The 19175-nt window shown below is 60.6% G+C and overlaps 1 protein-coding gene across 1 annotated transcript; it reads left to right on the top strand.

Annotated features, from left to right (window-relative positions):
* Positions 1–171: 171 nt before the first annotated feature.
* Positions 172–18889, top strand: MAST1 (microtubule associated serine/threonine kinase 1). Its single transcript, XM_040990695.1, has 26 exons — positions 172–323; positions 1646–1734; positions 2051–2126; positions 3852–3930; positions 6047–6207; positions 6327–6402; positions 6628–6837; positions 7511–7612; positions 7703–7835; positions 7931–8001; positions 10807–10892; positions 10982–11190; positions 12485–12623; positions 12721–12853; positions 13031–13196; positions 13327–13428; positions 13604–13726; positions 14167–14276; positions 14591–14724; positions 14806–15059; positions 15149–15358; positions 15555–15784; positions 16017–16139; positions 16267–16400; positions 17318–17505; positions 17619–18889. Exons 1-26 carry the CDS (start codon positions 241–243, stop codon positions 18887–18889), a joined length of 4692 nt encoding a protein of 1563 aa, XP_040846629.1. The 5' UTR covers positions 172–240.
* The last annotated feature ends 286 nt before the right edge of the window (positions 18890–19175 follow it).

A 19175-nucleotide genomic window follows, 5' to 3' on the forward strand; every position in this document is an offset into this window, starting at 1 on the left:
GAGCACCAAGCGCTTGCGCAGGCGGGCGGGTCCAGGCGCGCTGGCCCCGGCAGCGCCCTCTCCCGGCTGGCCGCGGCCGCAGGGCCCTCCCCTCCCCTCCCCTGCCTTCCCCTCCTCCCCTGCGCCCTCCTCGGCCCGCAGCGGCTGCAGCCTCCACCCCGCGCGCTCGCTCCCCGCGCTGCTGGCTGCTGCCGCCGCCGCCGGCGCACGCACCTGCCACCATGTCGCCGCCGCCGGGTCATGTCTGACTCTCTCTGGACTGCGCTTTCCAATTTCTCGATGCCCTCCTTCCCTGGTGGCAGTATGTTTCGCCGCACCAAGAGGTAGACCCCTGCTTTCCCCTTCACCCCCACCCTTCCCCTGAACGCCGTCCCTCTGGCCGCTGCCGCAGGGCGGGGCCCCGGGATGCTCTTGCTCCTGAGTCCAGCTGCGCCAGACAGAGGTGCCCGCGCTGCTCCTTCCCGCCGCCCGAGGATGGGGACGACCTGGGCCGAGACTTGGGGGTGGGGGTGGGGGGGCTGGAAGATTGCACGTTGCAGTGGACGGCCTCACGAGGAGGGGGTGAGGGTGGCGCGGGGTGGGGAAGGTTTTATGGTGGTCTTTGTCTGCGGGCAGTGTTGGCTCAGGCCGCCCCCAGGGCGAGGTGGGGTGAAGTGGGGAGAGGTAGGGGAAGATGGGGAGGTGGGGGGTGCTTGGCACCATCAGAACAATAGCGACAGCCTGGCCACCCCGCACCCCACACACGCCGCGTGCTCCTGGACCTGTTTTGCTCAGTCACTGCGGCTCAGCGTGGAGGGGGGATCTTGCGGCTGGGGCTGGGGGAGGGGGCCTCCCTCTTCCCTAGTTGGGGTCTCGGGAGGTGGAAGGAGGCTGGGGAGGGGGCTAGGTGGGGGCTTGTATTCCTAGTACACACCTCTCCCCCCCTCAAAAACTCAGCCTCATCCTGAAAATAGTGCCACACAGGCAAGCAGGCATGATGTCACACACACGCGCGCTCACACCAGCTCCTGTGGCCCAGAGGTTGGCGAGGGGGGGGCGCCGCATTACTGGGTCACGCGGGTCCCAGCTCCCCCCCTCCCCAGGCTCTGTGTTCAATGCATCCTCTCCCATCCCACCTGTGTGGTCAACTACACCTGCACACAGGGAGGTCGCCCAGTGGCAAGGACACAACCAGGCACCCAATGGTGTCATAACACACAACACTTTATAGACAGGCATGTGTGTCACACAGGCCAAGCCACGCTGACCCCCAGGGAGGGGACACATGGAGAATCCCAGGGGATCGCACACAAGCCCCACCCAGGTCAGGCCACACAGAACCCCAGAATGCTGCCCACACAGGGGTACGCGGGGTGAGGTGGACACACAGACTGCCATCCACCTGAAGCCACCCTCACGGTCAGGTGTGGTGCTTCCCATGGCCCTTGCATCCACTCTGTCAATGTCTCCAAGGTGCACACAGGTCATGGGAGATGGCATTCCCTTGCCATCCACACGGCTGCCTCCTCCTGCAGGTGGGGGTACCTCCCAGCACACACACACACACACACAGGATCTGACATGGGTGGGTGGGCTGTCTGGGTCCAGCCCAGGGATTCACTGGGCTCTGGCCTGGCCTGGCCCTCTCGCCTCACCTTCGCTGCAGCTGCCGCACCAGTAACCGGAAAAGCCTCATCCTGACCAGCACCTCACCCACGCTGCCGCGACCCCACTCCCCGCTGCCGGGACACTTGGGTGAGAGGCGGTGGGCGTGCACCAGCCCGTAGGAGGTCGGGTCAATGGCGAGGGGGAAGGAATGGAGCTATTCCTGCCAAGGGCGCTTGTTAAATGGAGTGGACAGGAGATGGGGGGCAGGATGGAGGAACCCACACCCGAAGCGTGGGGCCATCTCCCAGAAAGGTGGCTGGACTGACTCAGGGACATCCCGGGATCAGAGAGGCGGGACCATGGCCGAAGGGTCAAGGCTCACATCCAAGGAGATCTAGGGGGCCCCCCACTGCTGTGGGCACCTGGATGAGATGGCCTTCAGCACCCCGTCTTTCCGCCACAGGCAGCAGTCCTCTGGACAGCCCGCGCAACTTCTCCCCCAACACCCCCGCCCACTTCTCCTTTGCGTCCTCACGAAGGTGAGTCCCCAGAGCCCTGGCCTGCCACCTTTTCCCTCCCACCCACCGTCTGGGCTGCCATCTGTTCTCCTAATTGTCCCCACGCTTCGGCCTGGAGGGACCCTAAGGGTGTGCAGCCTGGGGGCGGTGCCAACCGCAGTCCCTCCTGGCAGGGGCAGGACTTCCAAGGCGGCGGAATGGACAGTGCGCCTGCGCCCTGGGACTCGGTGGTGGGGTGGGGAGGCGGGTGTCTCCCCGACTCTTCCCTCTCTTTGGTCGGCCGTTTCCATAGCAACGGGACCCGGGCTGCCCAGAGGAGGTGCGCAGGCGCAGAGCGCGCGCGCGCGCTGTTGCCCATCCAGGGGATTCCTGGTCTCCAAGGTGGGGGGAGGGCGGCTGGCTGGGGGAAGCTCAGATTTCCCCCCTGAGGACTTCTAATTGCAATTGCATTTTCCAAGGGACGATTTGGGGGAGGCAAGTTTGGGGAACAGATTGCTGCCATACATTGGGGAGAAACTTATGGGGCATCTCCAAGAGGTGTGACAAGACTCCTATTCCAACCTCTTTTACCAAGCAATGTTCAGACACCTGCTATGCTGTAGGTGTTGGAGCAATGACACTGTATCCATTTCCACAGGGTGGAGCAGGGCAGGTTGACCATTGGGAAGCTTGGTCGTGGCAAGGGCTGGTGTGGGAGACCCAGGCCCCACAGGGGCAGGGCGTGGCCCATGCAGTTGGGTGGAGGGCGCTAAGGCAGCAGGCTGTGGTGGTGTATACAGAAGTGTGTCTAAGTGGGTGTGTGGCTGTGTGCCCGTGGCCGTGTGTGGGGGGGTGACGTGTCAGTGTGTGAGATTATGAATGTGGCAGCCGTCATGTGCCTCCGTGAGTCCCGTGGGTGTGTGCAGCCGTGCGTGGGGGTGTAGGACTGTGAATGAGCATGTGGCGGAGTGAGAACTGCCGTGTGTGACAGGAGGAGGGCGCCCTGAACGTGCACGCTGGGTGAATGTGAACGCGCCGGGGAGTGTGTGCGTGGGTATGTGCATGCGTGCACGTCTTGTTGGAAAGACAAGGTTATTTGTCTCAGATGCTTTGAGAGAGCTTCCATCCATTGGCTCACTCCCCAAACGGCTCCATTGGCCAAGGCTGGGCCAGGCTGAAGCCAGGAGCCTCGTGTGAGGGCACCACGGTGCCTGGGCGTTCTGCTGCTGTCTTGGCCAGGCGCACTGACAGGGGAGCAGAACAGCTGGAATGGAAGTGGACACTCTGCTAGGGGGTGGACCGAACCCACCGCACTGCCATGGCAGTCTGGGCGCATGTGTGTGACAGTGCAGGGCCTGGTGGCCGTGCGAGCCTCGTGTTCAGCCTGTGTGTGTTGGGTGAGATGGCACACTCTCAACTTGATTTCCTTGGCACATTAACCCTTGGGGCTCTCCTTCTGAGAGCCTTTTTCATGGGGTTCACTGTAGGTGGACTTCAGGGTCGCTCTGGGATGACTCTCTTGATGGCCCCACAGTGTCCAATCTGGAGGGCTAATTCGTCATGGGGATGACAGCCAAGCAGGGCCACAGGGTGAGACAGAGGTGGGTCCCATCTGGAGACCCCAGTGGCAGATCTATGCCCCTTCCTCCTGCTCCTGCCCTTGCCACTGGCCGTGGCTTCTTCTCTCACCCTTGGGGAGGGAGGGACACACGGTGGGGATGACCTCCAGGCACCCAGAAACTGCTGAGCATTGTGGCTGGGTTCCAGGGCGGATGGACGCCGTTGGTCTCTGGCCTCCCTCCCTTCCTCTGGCTATGGCACCAACACGCCCAGCTCCACAGTCTCGGTGAGTAGGGCCGGTGGGTGGGTGTGAGGGTGGCGCCCTCAGGGTACCTCCCCCCACCTTTAGTACGCATGGTGGGGAAAGTGGGGGAAGGAAGATGGGAGTTAAAACATGAGGAGTGGTTAGAGCTGGGATGGGAATAACACCAGGGCAGGGGACCACACAGCGGCTGCAAGTGACTCAACTGCCAGAAGCCCAAGAAGGCTGCTGTGGGGGAGGGGGGAATGTTCCAGAAGGGTGATCAGCCAATGGGTAAGTCCCAATGGGAAACCTGGGAGGATTTGCTACATTTGGGAAGGTGAAAGCAGCCTCCTGTGGCCACGCCTCCGGATTGCAGACAAGGGAAAGAGGTGATGAAGGCCTGGTCCTTGACCTTGCTGGGACTGTTGGCGAAGGCTGGGAGGTGGATTTTGCTATAAATCCTACAGGACAGCACCAAGTGGCTATCGCATTTCTATTTTAAGATTTGCTTATTCGTTCAAAAGGCAGGGTTACAGAAAAAGATAGATCCTCTGTCTGCTGGTTCGCTTCCCAAGTGGCCACAAAGAGCTGGGGGCCAAAGCCAAGAGCCCACCAAAACTCCATCTGGGTCTCCAACATGGGCGGCAGCTGCCCAAGTACTGGAGTCACGCCCAGGGAGCATCCGCAGGGTGGGAGCTGGATGGCAAGTAGAGCAGCCAGGACCCAAACTGATGCCCTTACGGCACGTCAATATTAAAGGTGGTGGCTTCACTTGCTACACTACATTTCTGGCCCCCACAATGACTTTTTCTTAAAGATTTATTTAGTTTTATCAGAAAGGTGGATTTACGGAGAGAAGGAGAAACAGAAAGATCTTCCATCCATTGATTCACTCCCCAAATGATTGCAACATATGCAGCTGAGCTGATCCAAAGCCAGGAGCCAGGAGTTTTTTTTTTTTTTTCCTGGGCTCCTACATGGGTGCAAGATCCCAAAGGCTTTGGGCCATCTTCCGTTATTTCTCAAGTGCATGAGTAGGGAGCTGGATGGGAAGTGGAGCAGCTGGGACATGAAGCAGTGCCCATATGGGATCGTGGTGCTTGCAAATAATTGAGCCATTGCCGAAGGTCTCAAAAATTTATTATTATTATTTTTAAATCATTTATTTGTGTTACCGAAATTATTTTTGAAAACATCAATTCCTTCATTCCTCTGGTTAAAGCTCTGTATTTCAAATGTAATAAAAAAAATTTTTTAGAGATGATTTTATTTGAGAGGCAGAGTTACAGAGAGCATGAGGGAAAGAGATCTTCAATCTACTGGTTCACTCCCCACGTGGCTGCAACAGCCAGAGCTGAGCAGATCCAGGAGCCAGGATCTTCTTCTGGGTCTCCCATCGGGGTGCAGGGTCCCCAACACTTGGGTGATTGTCTGCTGCTTCCCGGAAAGCATCAGCAGGGAGGTGGAGTATAGGTGAGGACTCAAACAGGTGGTACCACAGGTGGATTTACTTGCTATCCCAGAGTGCTAATCCCCAAAATAAATGATTCAGAATAAGACATCAGTGTGGCTGCAAGCAGAACGGAGTGGACATCCTTGTGTCCGCAAGGGACAGCTGTGTTTGGCCGGCTGTATGCCAGGCTTGGAAGGGCAGATAGCAACCAATGATAAAATTTAAGATGCAATATGGCGGGAGATGAGGCAGCCAGCAGGAGGAGAGGCCAGGCTTGGTGAGGACATGTGTGTGGCCAGCAGAGGCCTCCCTGGGCTGGGGGTGTCCTGGGCAGCCCCTGAGGCAGCGGTGCCCGTTGCTCCTTCTAGGATCTTGTGCGAGTCAGGTTCTGCTGGAACAGCAGAGGAGGAGGGGTGATGATAATGGGTCAGGGCTAAGCAGGAGAGGGGAACAGGTGTGCGTGCCAGGCCGTGTGGGGTCCCGTGAGGACCTGGGAGCCATGGGGGGTTCTGGCCAGTGGAGGGGTACGACCAGCTTGAACAGGCTCCCTGCCGCCCTGCAGCCCTGTCCTGCTGGATGCTGGGAGCTGGTGGTCATAGACGCCCATGACCGGGTGGGTGTGAGGGGTCCTCCCAAAATGTTCCCAGGCTGATACTCGGAACACCCAGCCATACCCCACCACCCCGGCCTCTTTGTCCCCTGCAGTCCTCCTGCTCCTCCCAGGAGCGCCTGCATCAGCTGCCCTACCAGCCCACGGTGGACGAGCTGCACTTTCTCTCCAAGCACTTTGGCAGCACCGAGAGCGTCACGGACGAGGATGGCGGCCGGCGCTCCCCGGCGGTGCGGCCGCGCTCCCGGAGCCTCAGGTGCGCGGGCGCTGTCCAGCCGGCCGCTCGCCCCAACCCTCACCTGCACGCTGATAGTTGGGGTGCAGCTCAGAGGCAGGGGACTGGATCAGACGGTGCCGCTCCTTGTGTCCCTGCAGCCCCGGGCGCTCGCCCTCCTCCTATGACAACGAGATCGTCATGATGAACCATGTCTACAAGGAGAGATTCCCCAAGGTGAGGCTGGGGGAGAACGGGCTGGTTCGTTCTCAGGCCTCACTCTGCGCACCCCCTGCTGTTAGGGGGCTCCATGCGCCTGCTGCACCTGCTGCTGGCCGGCCTCCACTCTGTGCCAGCCGGAACGCGCCCCGTGCTGGCAGCAAGCTCTTCACAGCCACTGCCTACAAGCACGCCTAGCCATCAGCCCCTCTCCAAACGCCGTGCCTCCCTTTCCTTCTGCAGGCCACGGCGCAGATGGAGGAGAAGCTGCGCGACTTCGCCCGCGCCTACGAACCCGACAGCGTGCTGCCGCTGGCCGACGGCGTACTCAGCTTTATTCATCACCAGATCATTGAGCTGGCCCGCGACTGCCTGGCCAAATCTCGCGATGGCCTCATCACCACCGTCTACTTCTACGAGCTGCAGGAGAACCTGGAAAAGCTGCTGCAAGACGTGAGTGGAGGACCAAGGAAGCCCGCCCCTTGTGCAGCTGTTGGTGTGTGTGTGTGTGTGTGTGTGTGTGTGTGTGTGTGTGTGTGTGTGTGTGTGTGTGTGTGTGTGTGTGTGTGTGTGTGTGTGTGTGTGGTGGAGCTAACAGGTGCACCTGCCACGAGCTTGGCTGAAACTGGACATCCAGGGGTGAAAAAGAAGATGCGATGAGAAAGCAGGTTTTTGTTTTAAAGGCTGCTCGTCCATTGGTTCACTTCCCAAATGCCCACAGTGGCTGAAGCTGGGCTGGTCCTGAGAGCCAGAGGGGTTTGTTTTGTTTTGTTTTGTATTCCAGATCTCCCTGATGAGTGCGGGGAGCCCAACCCCTTGGGCCATCCTCCACTGCCTTTCCAGGCACATGAGCAGGGAGTCCGACTGGAAGTGGAGCAGCCAGGACTCCAGGCGGTGCCCATATGAGATGTTGGCACCGCGGTTGGCATTTTTCCATGCTATGCTACAGCACTGACCCCTATCATTGCGATTTTTTTTTTCACTGTAAAACCCCCGGGGCCCCGTTTGTTGCGGCGTGCAATGGGACCGCAGGAGCAGGTGCATTGCGGAGGGCAGTGCCGGGCACCTAGCTGACCCAGGATGCCTGCGAGCCGCCCATCACCTGGGCCCTTCTCTCCCTGCTCAGGCCTACGAGCGCTCCGAGAGCTTGGAGGTGGCCTTTGTCACACAGTTGGTGAAGAAATTACTCATCATCATCTCAAGGCCTGCCCGGCTGCTGGAGTGCCTGGTGAGGAGGGGGCAGGACGCGGTGGGGAGCTGGGGGCGGAACCTGGGGGCCCGCGGCGGCCCCTGACCCCTGCCCTGCCTCACCCCCCAGGAGTTCAACCCGGAGGAATTCTACCATCTGCTGGAGGCGGCCGAGGGCCACGCCAAGGAGGGTCACCTGGTCAAGACTGACATTCCTCGCTACATCATCCGCCAGCTCGGCCTCACGCGGGACCCCTTTCCAGGTGCGGCCCCCTCCCCGGGGCAGGGCGCACGGGGAGCTCCGGGCTGCTCGGGCGGAGGGCTGGCCAGTCCAGCCTCACTCTCAGCCCCTCCCTAGACGTGACGGCGCATCTGGACGAGCAGGACAGCGGAGGCTCCAACACCCCCGAGCCTGACGACCTCTCGGAGGTAAGGCGCGGCAGCTGAGTGGTGCAGGGGTCACGTGCCAGCTGTCTGCCCTGGGGGCTCTGTGTAGATTTCTTGGTCTTGGTCTTGGTTACCACCTCATTTGAGGTCGGACAGCCCACTTCTCAGTCTTCCCATCTGTACAATGGAGGTGGTAACACCTCATTGTTCCCGGAAATTGCGTGTCCTACTGGAAGACACCTAACATGAAACATGAAAAAATAATATATATATCTGTATTATTTTTGATGGGAAACACAGATTTACAAAGAGGAGAGAGAGAGAAAAAGTGTCTGCTGCTTCACTTTGTAAGTGGCTGTAATAGCTAGAGTTGAGAAGATCTGAAGCCAGGAGCCAGGAGCCTCTTCCGTGACTGCCACGTGGGTGCAGGGTCCCAAGGCTTTGGGCCGTCCTCCACTGCTTTCCCAGGCCACAGGCAGGGAGCTGGGTGGGAAGTTGAGCAGCTGCTGGTATGAGCTGCCGGATCAGAAGTGGCACTTCCGCCCCCAGCACCCCAACGCCAGCCCCTGGAGCCACTTTCACCAGGAATTTGCCTGTTCTGGGTATTTCATGTAAACCAGGTCGTTCACTCTGAGGGCTCTCCTATCTGTCTGTTAGCTTCGTGTTTTTATTTGAAAGAGAGAGAAAAAATGTGCATCCCCAAATGTCCTGCAGCAGCTCAGGCTGAGCCACGTCACAGCCAGGAGGCAGCAGCTCCCTCCGTGGCTTCCGTGGTGGGTGCCAGAGACCCAAGGTCATCCCCGCTGCTTGCAAGGGGACTGGATCCGAAGCAGAACGGCAGGACCAGAATCAACATCCGGGTCTGAGACGTGGGGGATCCCAAGGTGTGGCTGTACCCCCTAGGCCCCCAATGCCTGTCCTCAAGATACTCCTGTCAGAGCGAGAGGTGCTCTGGTGCATATCAGCTTTTGTCCGTTGTTGTCATAGCCTAGTGATGTCCTGGGCGGATGGCCGGACCAGAAACAGTGGTAGATACTGGGTTGTCCTCTGTTTGGCAATAGACTTGCTCTCAGCATTCGCTCACAAGCACCGATTTCGGCAAACCTGCTTCCCTTCCTGTGGCCATAACCAGGAGAGGAAACGCGGTTGCCTTGGAAACTGTAACCCTTCAGGCATCCCGGGTCCTCCTAGGCTGTCTGCCTACGGGAAGGGCAGCTCTGAGAGTGGGGGAAATGTGCCATGATCCCACCCCCGCCCCGTCAGATCTTCCAAGTGGCCCGTCTCTCGTCCATCTGGACCTGCAATCTACAAAAAAAAAAAAAATGAGATTTGTTAGGGGAAAATTTATTTGATTTATTCGAGAGGCAGAGCGTGGCCAGGGCTGGTTTAGGAGCCAGGAGTGTCTTCCAGATCTCTCATGTAAGGTACAGGAGGCCAAGTGCTTGGGCCGTCCTCCACTGCTTTCCCAGGCACATGAGCAGGGAGCTGGATTAGAAGCGGAGCAGCCAAGATATGAAACGAGCACCCACCTCGGCTGTGCAGGTGGTGGTCGCACTGGGTCACTTTTGTCCTGTCCTCTGGGGTACCTACTTCCCCCAACACATCAGCTACTCCTGACCAACACCTGGTCTGCCTGGAATGTGCAGTCATTTGAGGTCGTAAGCTTGTTGTCCAATGGTCTCTCTGCGCTCACACACACACGCTTTCCTTGCTCTACGTAGTTATCTATTTAAAAGAGTCTTACCTGTGCATGCATTTGCTTAATTTTTTGAATAGGTAATGGAATGACATCACTCAAAAGTCTAAAACTCTAAAAAAGGTATTTATCTCTAATTGCTATTCATAGGACCCTTATTAACTCCGTCGAATCAAACCTGTGAGCCGAGTGATACGAATCTTCCATCTTCCTATTCGTTTTGCCTGATGAATGCTATGCTCTGTGAAAGATTGGTCCTGAATCCTTGCTTTCGCCTGCTTCTCTCTCTCTCTGTCCATTGGAAAATCAGCACCGTCAGGCTGTATTCTTAGGAGCACAGAGGCTCAACACTTTTCGTATTTCACCAATCTTTTCATGTAGTGTCTTAGAGGCCAATCATCCTTGGTTGCCATTGCCTTACACCCCCAAAACATGATGACATAATTTCATCTTGCCATTTTTTAAAAGACTTATTTTTATGTCAAAGGATTAAAGAGAGAGAAAAAAAAAAAAGAGAGGGCGAGAGAAGGAAAGAGAAAGAGAGATGTTCCATCTTCTGGTCCACTTTCCAAATGGTCGCAATGGCCAAAGCTGAGCTGATCCAAAGCCAGGAGCCAGGAACTTCTGCTGGGTCTCCCACGCGGGTGCAGGGTCCCAAGGACTTGGGCCATCTTCCGTCTCCCCTCCATTTTAAAACTTTTTTTATTGATTGGACAGGTAGCTATATAGAGAGAAGGAGGTACAGAGACAAAGATCTTCCATCTGCTGGTTCGTTCCGCAAGTGACCGCAACAGCTGGAGCTGAACAAATCCAAAGCCAGGAGCCAGGAACTCCTCTGGGTCTCCCACGCGGGTGCAGGGTCCCAAGGCCTTGGGCCGCCGTACACTGCTTTTGCAGGCCACAAGCTGGGAGCTGGATGGGAAGTGGAGCTGCTGGGATTAGAACCGGCGCCCATATGATGGGATCCCGGAGCGTTCAAGGCCAGGACTTTAGCTGCTAGGCCACGCCGCCAGGCCCCATGCTCATTTATTTCTCTCCCATGGAATGGGTTCACCTGCTGATCCATTACACACACACACACACACACACCAACTCTGTGCCTCAGTTTCCCCTGCTGTCGCGGTGACGGAAGTGATGGTCTCCCCTGCCAGGGTCAGAGCGGCACCTCCAAGGCCAAGAAGCCCCCGGGGGAGAATGACTTTGACACCATCAAACTCATCAGCAATGGCGCTTACGGGTGAGCCACCCGGGGCTCTGGCGGGGGGCGGGCGGCGGAGGCCGGGTGTCCCAGCGGTGACGGCCGGTCCTCGCTCCCTCCCCCTGCAGCGCCGTGTACCTGGTGCGGCACCGCGACACGCGGCAGCGCTTCGCCATGAAGAAGATCAACAAGCAGAACCTGATCCTGCGCAACCAGATCCAGCAGGCCTTCGTGGAGCGAGACATCCTGACCTTCGCCGAGAACCCCTTCGTGGTCGGCATGTTCTGCTCCTTCGAGACGCGCCGCCACCTCTGCATGGTCATGGAGTACGTGGAAGGTGTGGCTGCCTCGGGGGCTGCGGGGGTGGGACGGGGGGGGGGATGGCGGGCTCACACGCTATCTGCGAGGATGCGATGTTTTCAGACTTCTCGTTTCATTTGTTTGAAAAGCAGAGTCGAAAGAGAGAGAGAGAGATCTTACATCTGCTGGTTCACTCCCCATATGATCCCAACAAACAGGGCTGGACCAGACCAAAGCCAGGAGCTTCTTCCTGGTCTCCCACCGTGGGTGCAGGGACCCACGCCCTTGAGCCATTCTCCACTGCTTTGCCAGGTGCATGAGGAGGAAGCTGGGTTGGAAGTGGAGCAGCCAGGATCTGATCTGGCGCTCAGGATGAGTGCTAGGGGTTGCAAGCAGTGGTTTATCCTACTGCACCACAATGCTGGGCCCATTCCACTGATTTTGTTTTTTTCATCTAGCAATCTACACTCCATTATTAATCCTTTCATCTATGCGCTCGTCTGCGAATCCATATGTTTTTCCACCTCCCTGTTGTTTATTTTGTATTTTCGTTTATTTCCTTTATATTTGAGACGCAAAGGAGAACTCTTCCAACGTGCTGGTTTGTTTCTCCCAAATGCCTGCCTGCAGCAGGCAGGACCAGACAGGCCACAAGCTCTGAACCTAGCACCCCATCGGGGTCTCCCCCCACCCAACGGGCAGCAGGGCCCCAGGCCCTTGAGCCCTCGCCTGCTGCCAGGGTGCCCAGGGTGCCCAGGGTGCCCATGAGCAGGCAGTGGATTGGATGTGGGATGCCTGAGCCCCAAGCGGTGGATTAAACACTGCCCGGAAAAGGCTCCTGGCTTCACCTTGATCTAGCTCTGGCCGCTGTCTCCATCTCAGGGAGATGTAGTAGAGGGGAGATTGTCTTTCTCTGTCTTTTCCTCTTTCACTCTGTAATTCTGACTTTGAAATTGATCAGTAAATACTAATGCTGCCTGCGGCACGCCTGGTGAGATTCAGGAACCTGAATGTTAAAGACCGTGACCTTGAGTGTTCAGAGGTTCCCACTCAGGCCGCACCTCTTGCCCTCAGCTCTCGGCGTGCCCGACCCAACCTTTTGTTAGCAATACGGGCTCATCTCTCTCTTGCCACAGGGGCTAAGGGCATGTGAGAAACAGAAAGCCGTGCCCTGTGACTTCAGAAAAAAATTCCTTTAGGGCCTCAGTGTTTCTTAGCCGCACAATGGGTACAGGTGGTTGAGCCGGTGCCAGGGCACGCAGGGAGCTCTGGACTCTGGGCCAAGGATGCCTCTCTCTTCACGTGATGGGGGTCTGCTCCCTGGCCCCCAGGCGGTGACTGTGCCACCCTGCTGAAGAACATCGGGGCCCTGCCCGTGGAGATGGCCCGGATGTACTTTGCAGAGACTGTCCTAGCCCTGGAATACCTACACAACTATGGCATCGTGCACCGTGACCTCAAGCCGGACAAGTGAGCCTGGACCGTCCCCCCCACTGCCCTGCACGCCTACCCACCCGGGGAGGCCTCCGGCGGTGACACCCCCTGTTCCCCTCTGGCGCTGTTGTAGTCTCCTCATCACCTCCATGGGCCACATCAAGCTCACAGATTTCGGGCTATCCAAAATGGGGCTCATGAGCCTCACCACCAACCTGTACGAAGGCCACATCGAAAAGGACGCCCGCGAGTTCCTGGACAAACAGGTGCGCGTGCATGCTTGCAGGCGTGGCTGCGGGTGAGTGGGGCTTTGCCAGGAGTGGAGGGTACCCAGGGCAGGATGGAGGCAGGACCAGGTCGGGGTCAGGTGGCAGGGTCAGCTCTCCCGGGGGACCCCCACCCCAGGCGGTGGGCCAGGGCACAGGCTGACGGCACGCCCCCAGGTGTGCGGCACCCCGGAGTACATCGCGCCCGAGGTGATCCTGCGCCAGGGCTACGGCAAGCCGGTGGACTGGTGGGCCATGGGTATCATCCTGTACGAGTTCCTGGTGGGCTGCGTGCCCTTCTTCGGAGACACGCCCGAGGAGCTGTTCGGCCAGGTCATCAGCGGTAAGCGGAACGCGCGTGGCCCAGCCCGTGAGGCGCCCCTGCTCCCCCAGGCCGGGAGATGTGGGAGACGGACAGGCCCTGGCCGTGGCCGCCCCGGCGCGGCGGCCCCTAGCCCCTGTCGGCTTTGCAGATGATATCCTGTGGCCAGAAGGGGACGAGGCCCTGCCCGCTGACGCCCAGCTCCTCATTTCCAACCTGCTGCAAACTAACCCCCTGATCAGGCTGGGGGCAGGTAAGGGAAGGGAGGCAGGGCTGTGCTGCGCTGCGCGCTGGGGGACAGAGCCGCGTGCAGCTGGCGCAGCTGGCGCAGCTGGCGCCGTGGCCCCGGGCTGGGCTGGGCTGGGCTGGGCTGGGCTGTGTGGCGCGGGCCGCTCCGGCTTGTGGAGCGAGCGTTGTGGCCTTCGCAGGCGGCGCTTTTGAAGTGAAGCAGCACAGCTTCTTCCGGGACCTCGACTGGACCGGGCTGCTGCGGCAGAAGGCGGAGTTCATCCCGCACCTCGAGTCGGAGGATGACACCAGTTACTTTGACAGTGAGTGGAGTGCGATCCGGGAGAGACTGGGCAGGGGGCTTGGCACGCGCGAGGGGCGTGCCCTGCAGGGGGCGGTCTGGGCCTTTTGGGGCAGGGGTCTGCAGCCGGGGGTCTGTATGTAGGGGGTGGGGCTTCAATGCTGATTGATGTAGGGGTGCAGCTTGACCCAGAAGGTGGTGCTAAGACCCAGAACTGGCAGGGCTGAGGTGACCGGGACGCACATCCTTAGGTGCCCAGCGCAGTGGGCACTGCCTCTTGGGGATTGAAGGGGGAGGGGTCCCAGCATCTGGGCGGAACCTTAGTCACCTGGGAGGTTGCAAGCAGGGGTGTGGCCGGGGTGGGGGAGAGGGGAGGAGGACTCACGCCCTTCCACCCCACTCCCATTTGGGGGTGGGGGAGGCACCCGCAGTGGCAGCCCACGGCTCCTCCTCCCTCCGCAGCTCGTTCCGACAGGTACCACCACGTCAACTCCTACGACGAAGATGACACGACCGAGGAGGAGCCCGTGGAGATCCGCCAGTTCTCCTCCTGCTCCCCTCGCTTCAGCAAGGTGGGCCAAGGGGCGCGGCTTGGGTGGGCGTGACAGGTGCAGGCAGGTGTGGGAGGGACCGTGGGGAACTGGGTCCAGGTGGCCAGATTCTCAAGGGAGGAGGGTTATTGAGAGGGGCAGGGGGGCTGGGCGAAGTGGGCGCAGCCTGGCCAGGACCACAGCAGATGGGTCTGGGGAGGGCGGGGCCTGAGCAGATTTGTAGGTTGTTGGGTGATGGCCTAAGGTGGGGTCAGGGGGTGGAGCTTGGTTTGGGCTTGTCCGATTGACTCCGGATCAAGGATGGGCCACACCCCAGCTGTCCCTCTGCCTTGCAGGTGTACAGCAGTATGGAACAGCTGTCACAGCACGAGCCCAAGACCCCTGTGGCAGCCACAGGGGGCGGCAAGCGGGAGGGGCTGGGAGGCCTGACCCTGCGAGAGAAGACCTGGAGAGGGGGCTCCCCGGAGATGTGAGTGAGCCGAGCAGGAGGAGCGGAGAGCTGAGTGGGACGTGACCCCCTCTGACCGTGCCCCTTCCGCCCTTCCAGCAGCAAACGCTTCTCGGCATCTGAGGCCAGCTTCCTGGAGGGCGAGGCCAGCCCCCCTCTGGGAGCCCGCCGCCGCTTCTCGGCACTGCTGGAGCCCAGCCGCTTCAGCGCCCCCCAGGAGGACGAGGATGAGGCCCGGCTGCGCAGACCTCCCCGGCCCAGCTCCGACCCGCCCGGCTCTGGCTCGCTGGACGCGAGGGCCTCCAAAGAGGGGCCCCCATTAGAAGGCCCTCCCAGCTCTGGGAACTCCGAGGCCGGTGAGTGAGCCCCCACCCTCTTCCTCTGCTGGTACACAAAGCGTTCCCTGACCTGGGGCTGAGCCCTAACCACCTGCTGCCCACTGCAGCTGACGGCACCCGCCCCGGTGAGCTCTGTCCACCCTCGAAGGATGGGGACCCTACAGGAGGCCCTCGGGCCACCAATGACCTGGTGCTGCGTCGGGCACGGCACCAGCAGCTGTCGGGTGACTCTGCGGTGGAGAAGCGGCCGGCGAGAACCGGAGGCAAAGTCATCAAGTCGGCCTCGGCCACTGCCTTGTCCGTCATGATCCCTGCAGGTGATGGTGGGCCCCGGGGTAGCAGGGAGGTTCTACCCTTATGGAAGGCCAGATGATCCAATAAGATGCTCCATTTCCCTCCCGCCCACGGTGATTGTGTTTGGCACGGACCAATGAGCTTCTGCGCTGAGATTTTTGCTCTGGGGCGCAGACGTGGGGAGAGAGCCCTGATCTCTGATTCCGGCTGTGTCTGCAGTGGACCCCCACGGAGGCTCCCCGCTCGCTAGCCCCATGTCCCCGCGCTCTCTCTCCTCCAATCCGTCCTCGCGAGACTCCTCCCCGAGCCGGGACTACTCTCCGGCCGTCAGCGGGCTGCGTTCCCCCATCACCATCCAACGCTCGGGCAAGAAGTACGGCTTCACGCTGCGCGCCATCCGTGTCTACATGGGAGACTCGGACGTCTACAGCGTCCACCACATTGTCTGGGTGAGCACCCCTGGGTGCGAGGTGGCGATGGCTGGAGCAAGGCACCCCTGGTGAGATCCTTGCAGCTTTGAGGACCCCCCCACACACCCAACACCTCAGTTCCTCCCTCTGTAAAAATTGCCATTTCATCTGTGGCCGGAGAGCCAAGTGCCTGGTGTGTAAGCTTGGGGGACACCCGTTCCTTGTGGTCAATCCCATTAACCCTGCACCTTATGGGGCTCCCCCTGGCTAGCACGTGGAGGAAGGGGGCCCGGCCCAGGAGGCGGGGCTGTGTGCCGGCGATCTCATCACCCACGTCAATGGGGAGCCCGTGCATGGCATGGTGCATCCTGAAGTCGTGGAATTGATACTTAAGGTGAGTGTAGGACAAAATGGGGGTGAGCGGGCCGAGGCTGGGGGGAGCCCCCCCCCAGCAGTCTCTGACCTAGCACTCTCCCCACTCCCACCCCCCTCCCCACTCCCACCCCCCAACTCCTCCCTAGAGCGGCAATAAGGTGGCGGTGACGACCACACCCTTCGAGAATACCTCCATCCGCATCGGCCCTGCCAGGCGCAGCAGCTACAAGGCTAAGATGGCCAGGAGAAACAAGCGTCCTGCTAAGGAGGGCCAGGAGAGGTGGGCAGAAGGACAGCGACCTGCTCCCTCGAGCGTGGACCAAGGCCAGGAGGGCTTGCGGGGGAGGGTGGATGGACAGAAGGAGGGCGGCGCTGGGATGGTGAGAAGAGGCAGGCAAGGAGGCTGCGCCAGGCGTTGGGGGGAAGGGGGACAGCAGGTGTGCATGTCCAAAAAGCTGGGGGGATGTGAGGGGGGGTCCCTGCCCTCAGGGATGTGTTGAGACACAACTGGAAGGGATGGCTAACGCAGGGGCGCATGCCAGGCAGCGTGGAGCCAGCGCAAGTGGCTCCTTTCCTTACAAGGCTGCAGAAGGCACTAGAAAGGGTGGGTGGGGCTGGAAGGGTCTTCCCCACGCCGGGATGAGAGGCGTGGGCACCAGAGGGAGTTAGAGGAGCTAGGCAAGACGGTACTTTGTAATGAGAGAGGGAGGAGGTTCTGCAGGTGGGCAGGGCCCAGGGGGTTGGCTGTGAGATTGGATGGGTGTTTCTGGTTTGGTCGGGAAAGGGCCAGAAGAGAGAGGGCGGGGCCAGGTGGGCCCCCACACCCACCCCACAACAAAGGGACGGTTTTGTGGTGGCCTGGATGGAGGAAAAGACCGGATAGCGGGTTCGAGCTTAGTCTGGGAGGAGCCAGAAAGAAGGTGGGTGGAACAAAAAAAAAAAAAAAAATTCATTCCTTCTAGGTGGTTCGGGGGTGGTGGTAGTGGGTAGATCCCGTAGTGGGACTGAACTAAGAGAAGTTCTTTCTGTCTTGCTAGGCAGGTTGTAGCTGGAGAGGGAGGGGCCACGAGGGTGGGAGGTCATGCCCCCACCCGTCCACCCGCACCCCGCGTTGTGCAGTCAGAAGTGGGAGGAGCCCGGAGCTCCCGTGGGAGGGGGTCGGGTCGAGGCTAGGTGGCCCCCGTCCCTGTCCCCCAGCAAGAAGCGCAGCTCTCTCTTCCGGAAGATTACAAAGCAGTCGAACCTCCTGCACACAAGCCGCTCGCTCTCGTCGCTGAACCGCTCGCTGTCGTCCAGCGATAGCCTCCCTGGCTCGCCCACGCACGGGCTGCCGGCGCGCTCGCCCACGCATAGCTACCGCTCCACGCCCGATTCCGCCTACCTAGGTAAGGCCAGGTGCTTGGGGCCTGGGGAGGGCGGTGCAGGGGGCTGGGAAGGCGAGACCCTCTGCCGGAGTTGGGTCCTCCATCGAGCCCTTGTCTGCACCTGCTCCGGGCAGGCGCTTCTTCGCAGAGCAGCTCGCCCGCCTCCAGCACGCCCAACTCGCCCGCGTCCTCGGCCTCACATCACATCAGGCCGAGCACGCTGCATGGCCTGTCGCCCAAGCTGCACCGCCAGTACCGCTCGGCGCGGTGCAAATCGGCCGGCAACATCCCGCTGTCGCCTCTGGCGCACACGCCGTCCCCAACGCAGGCGTCGCCGCCACCACTGCCCGGCCACACGGTGGGCAGCTCGCACACCACGCAGAGCTTCCCGGCCAAACTGCACTCCTCGCCGCCCGTCGTGCGCCCGCGTCCCAAGAGCGCCGAGCCGCCACGCTCGCCGCTGCTCAAGCGTGTGCAGTCGGCCGAGAAGCTGGGTGCTTCCCTGGGTGCCGACAAGAAGGGGGCCCTGCGCAAACACAGCCTCGAGGTGGGCCACCCGGATTTCCGCAAGGATTTCCACGGCGAGCTGGCACTGCACAGCCTGGCGGAGTCCGACGGCGAGACGCCTCCCATCGAAGGTCCGAGGCAGGTGGCGGTCCGCCGCCTGGGCCGTCAGGAGTCGCCCCTGAGCCTGGGCACGGACCCGATGCTGCTGCCCGAGGGCACGTCCCGTCCACCTGCCACCACAAGCAAGGAGAAGGAATCCCCGGGCGGCACGGAGGCCTGCACCCCTCCATCCCGCGCGACCACCCCGGGGGGCAGGACCCTGGAGCGGGATGTTGGCAGCTGCACGCGGCACCAGAGCGTGCAGACGGAAGACGGCGCAATGGCTGCTGGGGGACCCTGGGCTGTGGCCAAGGCCGCGCTGAGCCCCGTGCAGGAGCATGAGTCGGGCCGGCGCAGCAGCTCCGGGGAAGCGGGCACACCCCCAGTGTCTATTGTAGTGGAGCCCGCACGGCCCGGAGTCAAGACCCAGGCACCCCAGCTGGGCATCGTGGACTCCAAGGGTGGGCAGGGACCTGCGCCCCCAGCCGCTCCTGCGCCCGAGGCCCTCCGAGGCCGGGAGCGCTGGGTGCTGGAAGTGGTGGAGGAGCGAACCACGCTGAGCGGCTCCCGCTCCAAGCCGGTCTCCCCCAAGCCCTCTCCGGACCCCCAGACCTCCTCCCCTGCCCCAAGCAAAAGTGCACTTGGTAGTAGTGCAGGGCCTCCAGCCACATCCGCTCCCCTCCTGGTCCCAGGTACCAAGAGCGAAGTGGGGCTGACCTCACGGGCTCCCACCGAAGCTGTGGCCCCTGCAGGTCCGGCCAAAAAAGGGGCGTCCAGCCCCGCTCCCCCAGGCCCCTAACCCCAGCGCCGGGTTGGCCCTGCGCCGTACAGCTGTCCCATATACATATGTACACATATAAATAAAAATGCCACTGTGTAGTGTGACCTTCCTGGGGCTCAAGACAATGACGTAACATGACCCACCCCCTGCCCTTGGTCACCCGCTCTGCCTCTGTGCTTCCTGGCACAGAATTCCAGTGCTGGTCGCCACTGGAGAGGGGGTGACCCATTTTGGATGGGCCCTCCCTGTGGTCTGTCCACTTCTGCTTTTCTCATTGCACCTGCTGCTTTCTAAACCCTTAGCG

Source organism: Ochotona curzoniae, unplaced genomic scaffold (genome assembly GCF_017591425.1).
Source record: "Ochotona curzoniae isolate NIBS_2020 unplaced genomic scaffold, NIBS_Ocur_1.0 contig_605, whole genome shotgun sequence".
NCBI lineage: Eukaryota > Metazoa > Chordata > Mammalia > Lagomorpha > Ochotonidae > Ochotona > Ochotona curzoniae.

Excerpts from the sequence above, each read along its gene's own strand:
- MAST1 (XM_040990695.1), top strand. The coding sequence starts at position 241 with ATGTCTGACTCTCTCTGGACTGCGCTTTCCAATTTCTCGATGCCCTCC. Across the intron at positions 7,613-7,702 it reads CCCGGCTGCTGGAGTGCCTG|GAGTTCAACCCGGAGGAATT; the intron begins GTGAGGAGGGGG and ends CTCACCCCCCAG. Across the intron at positions 17,506-17,618 it reads GCCCGATTCCGCCTACCTAG|GCGCTTCTTCGCAGAGCAGC; the intron begins GTAAGGCCAGGT and ends TGCTCCGGGCAG.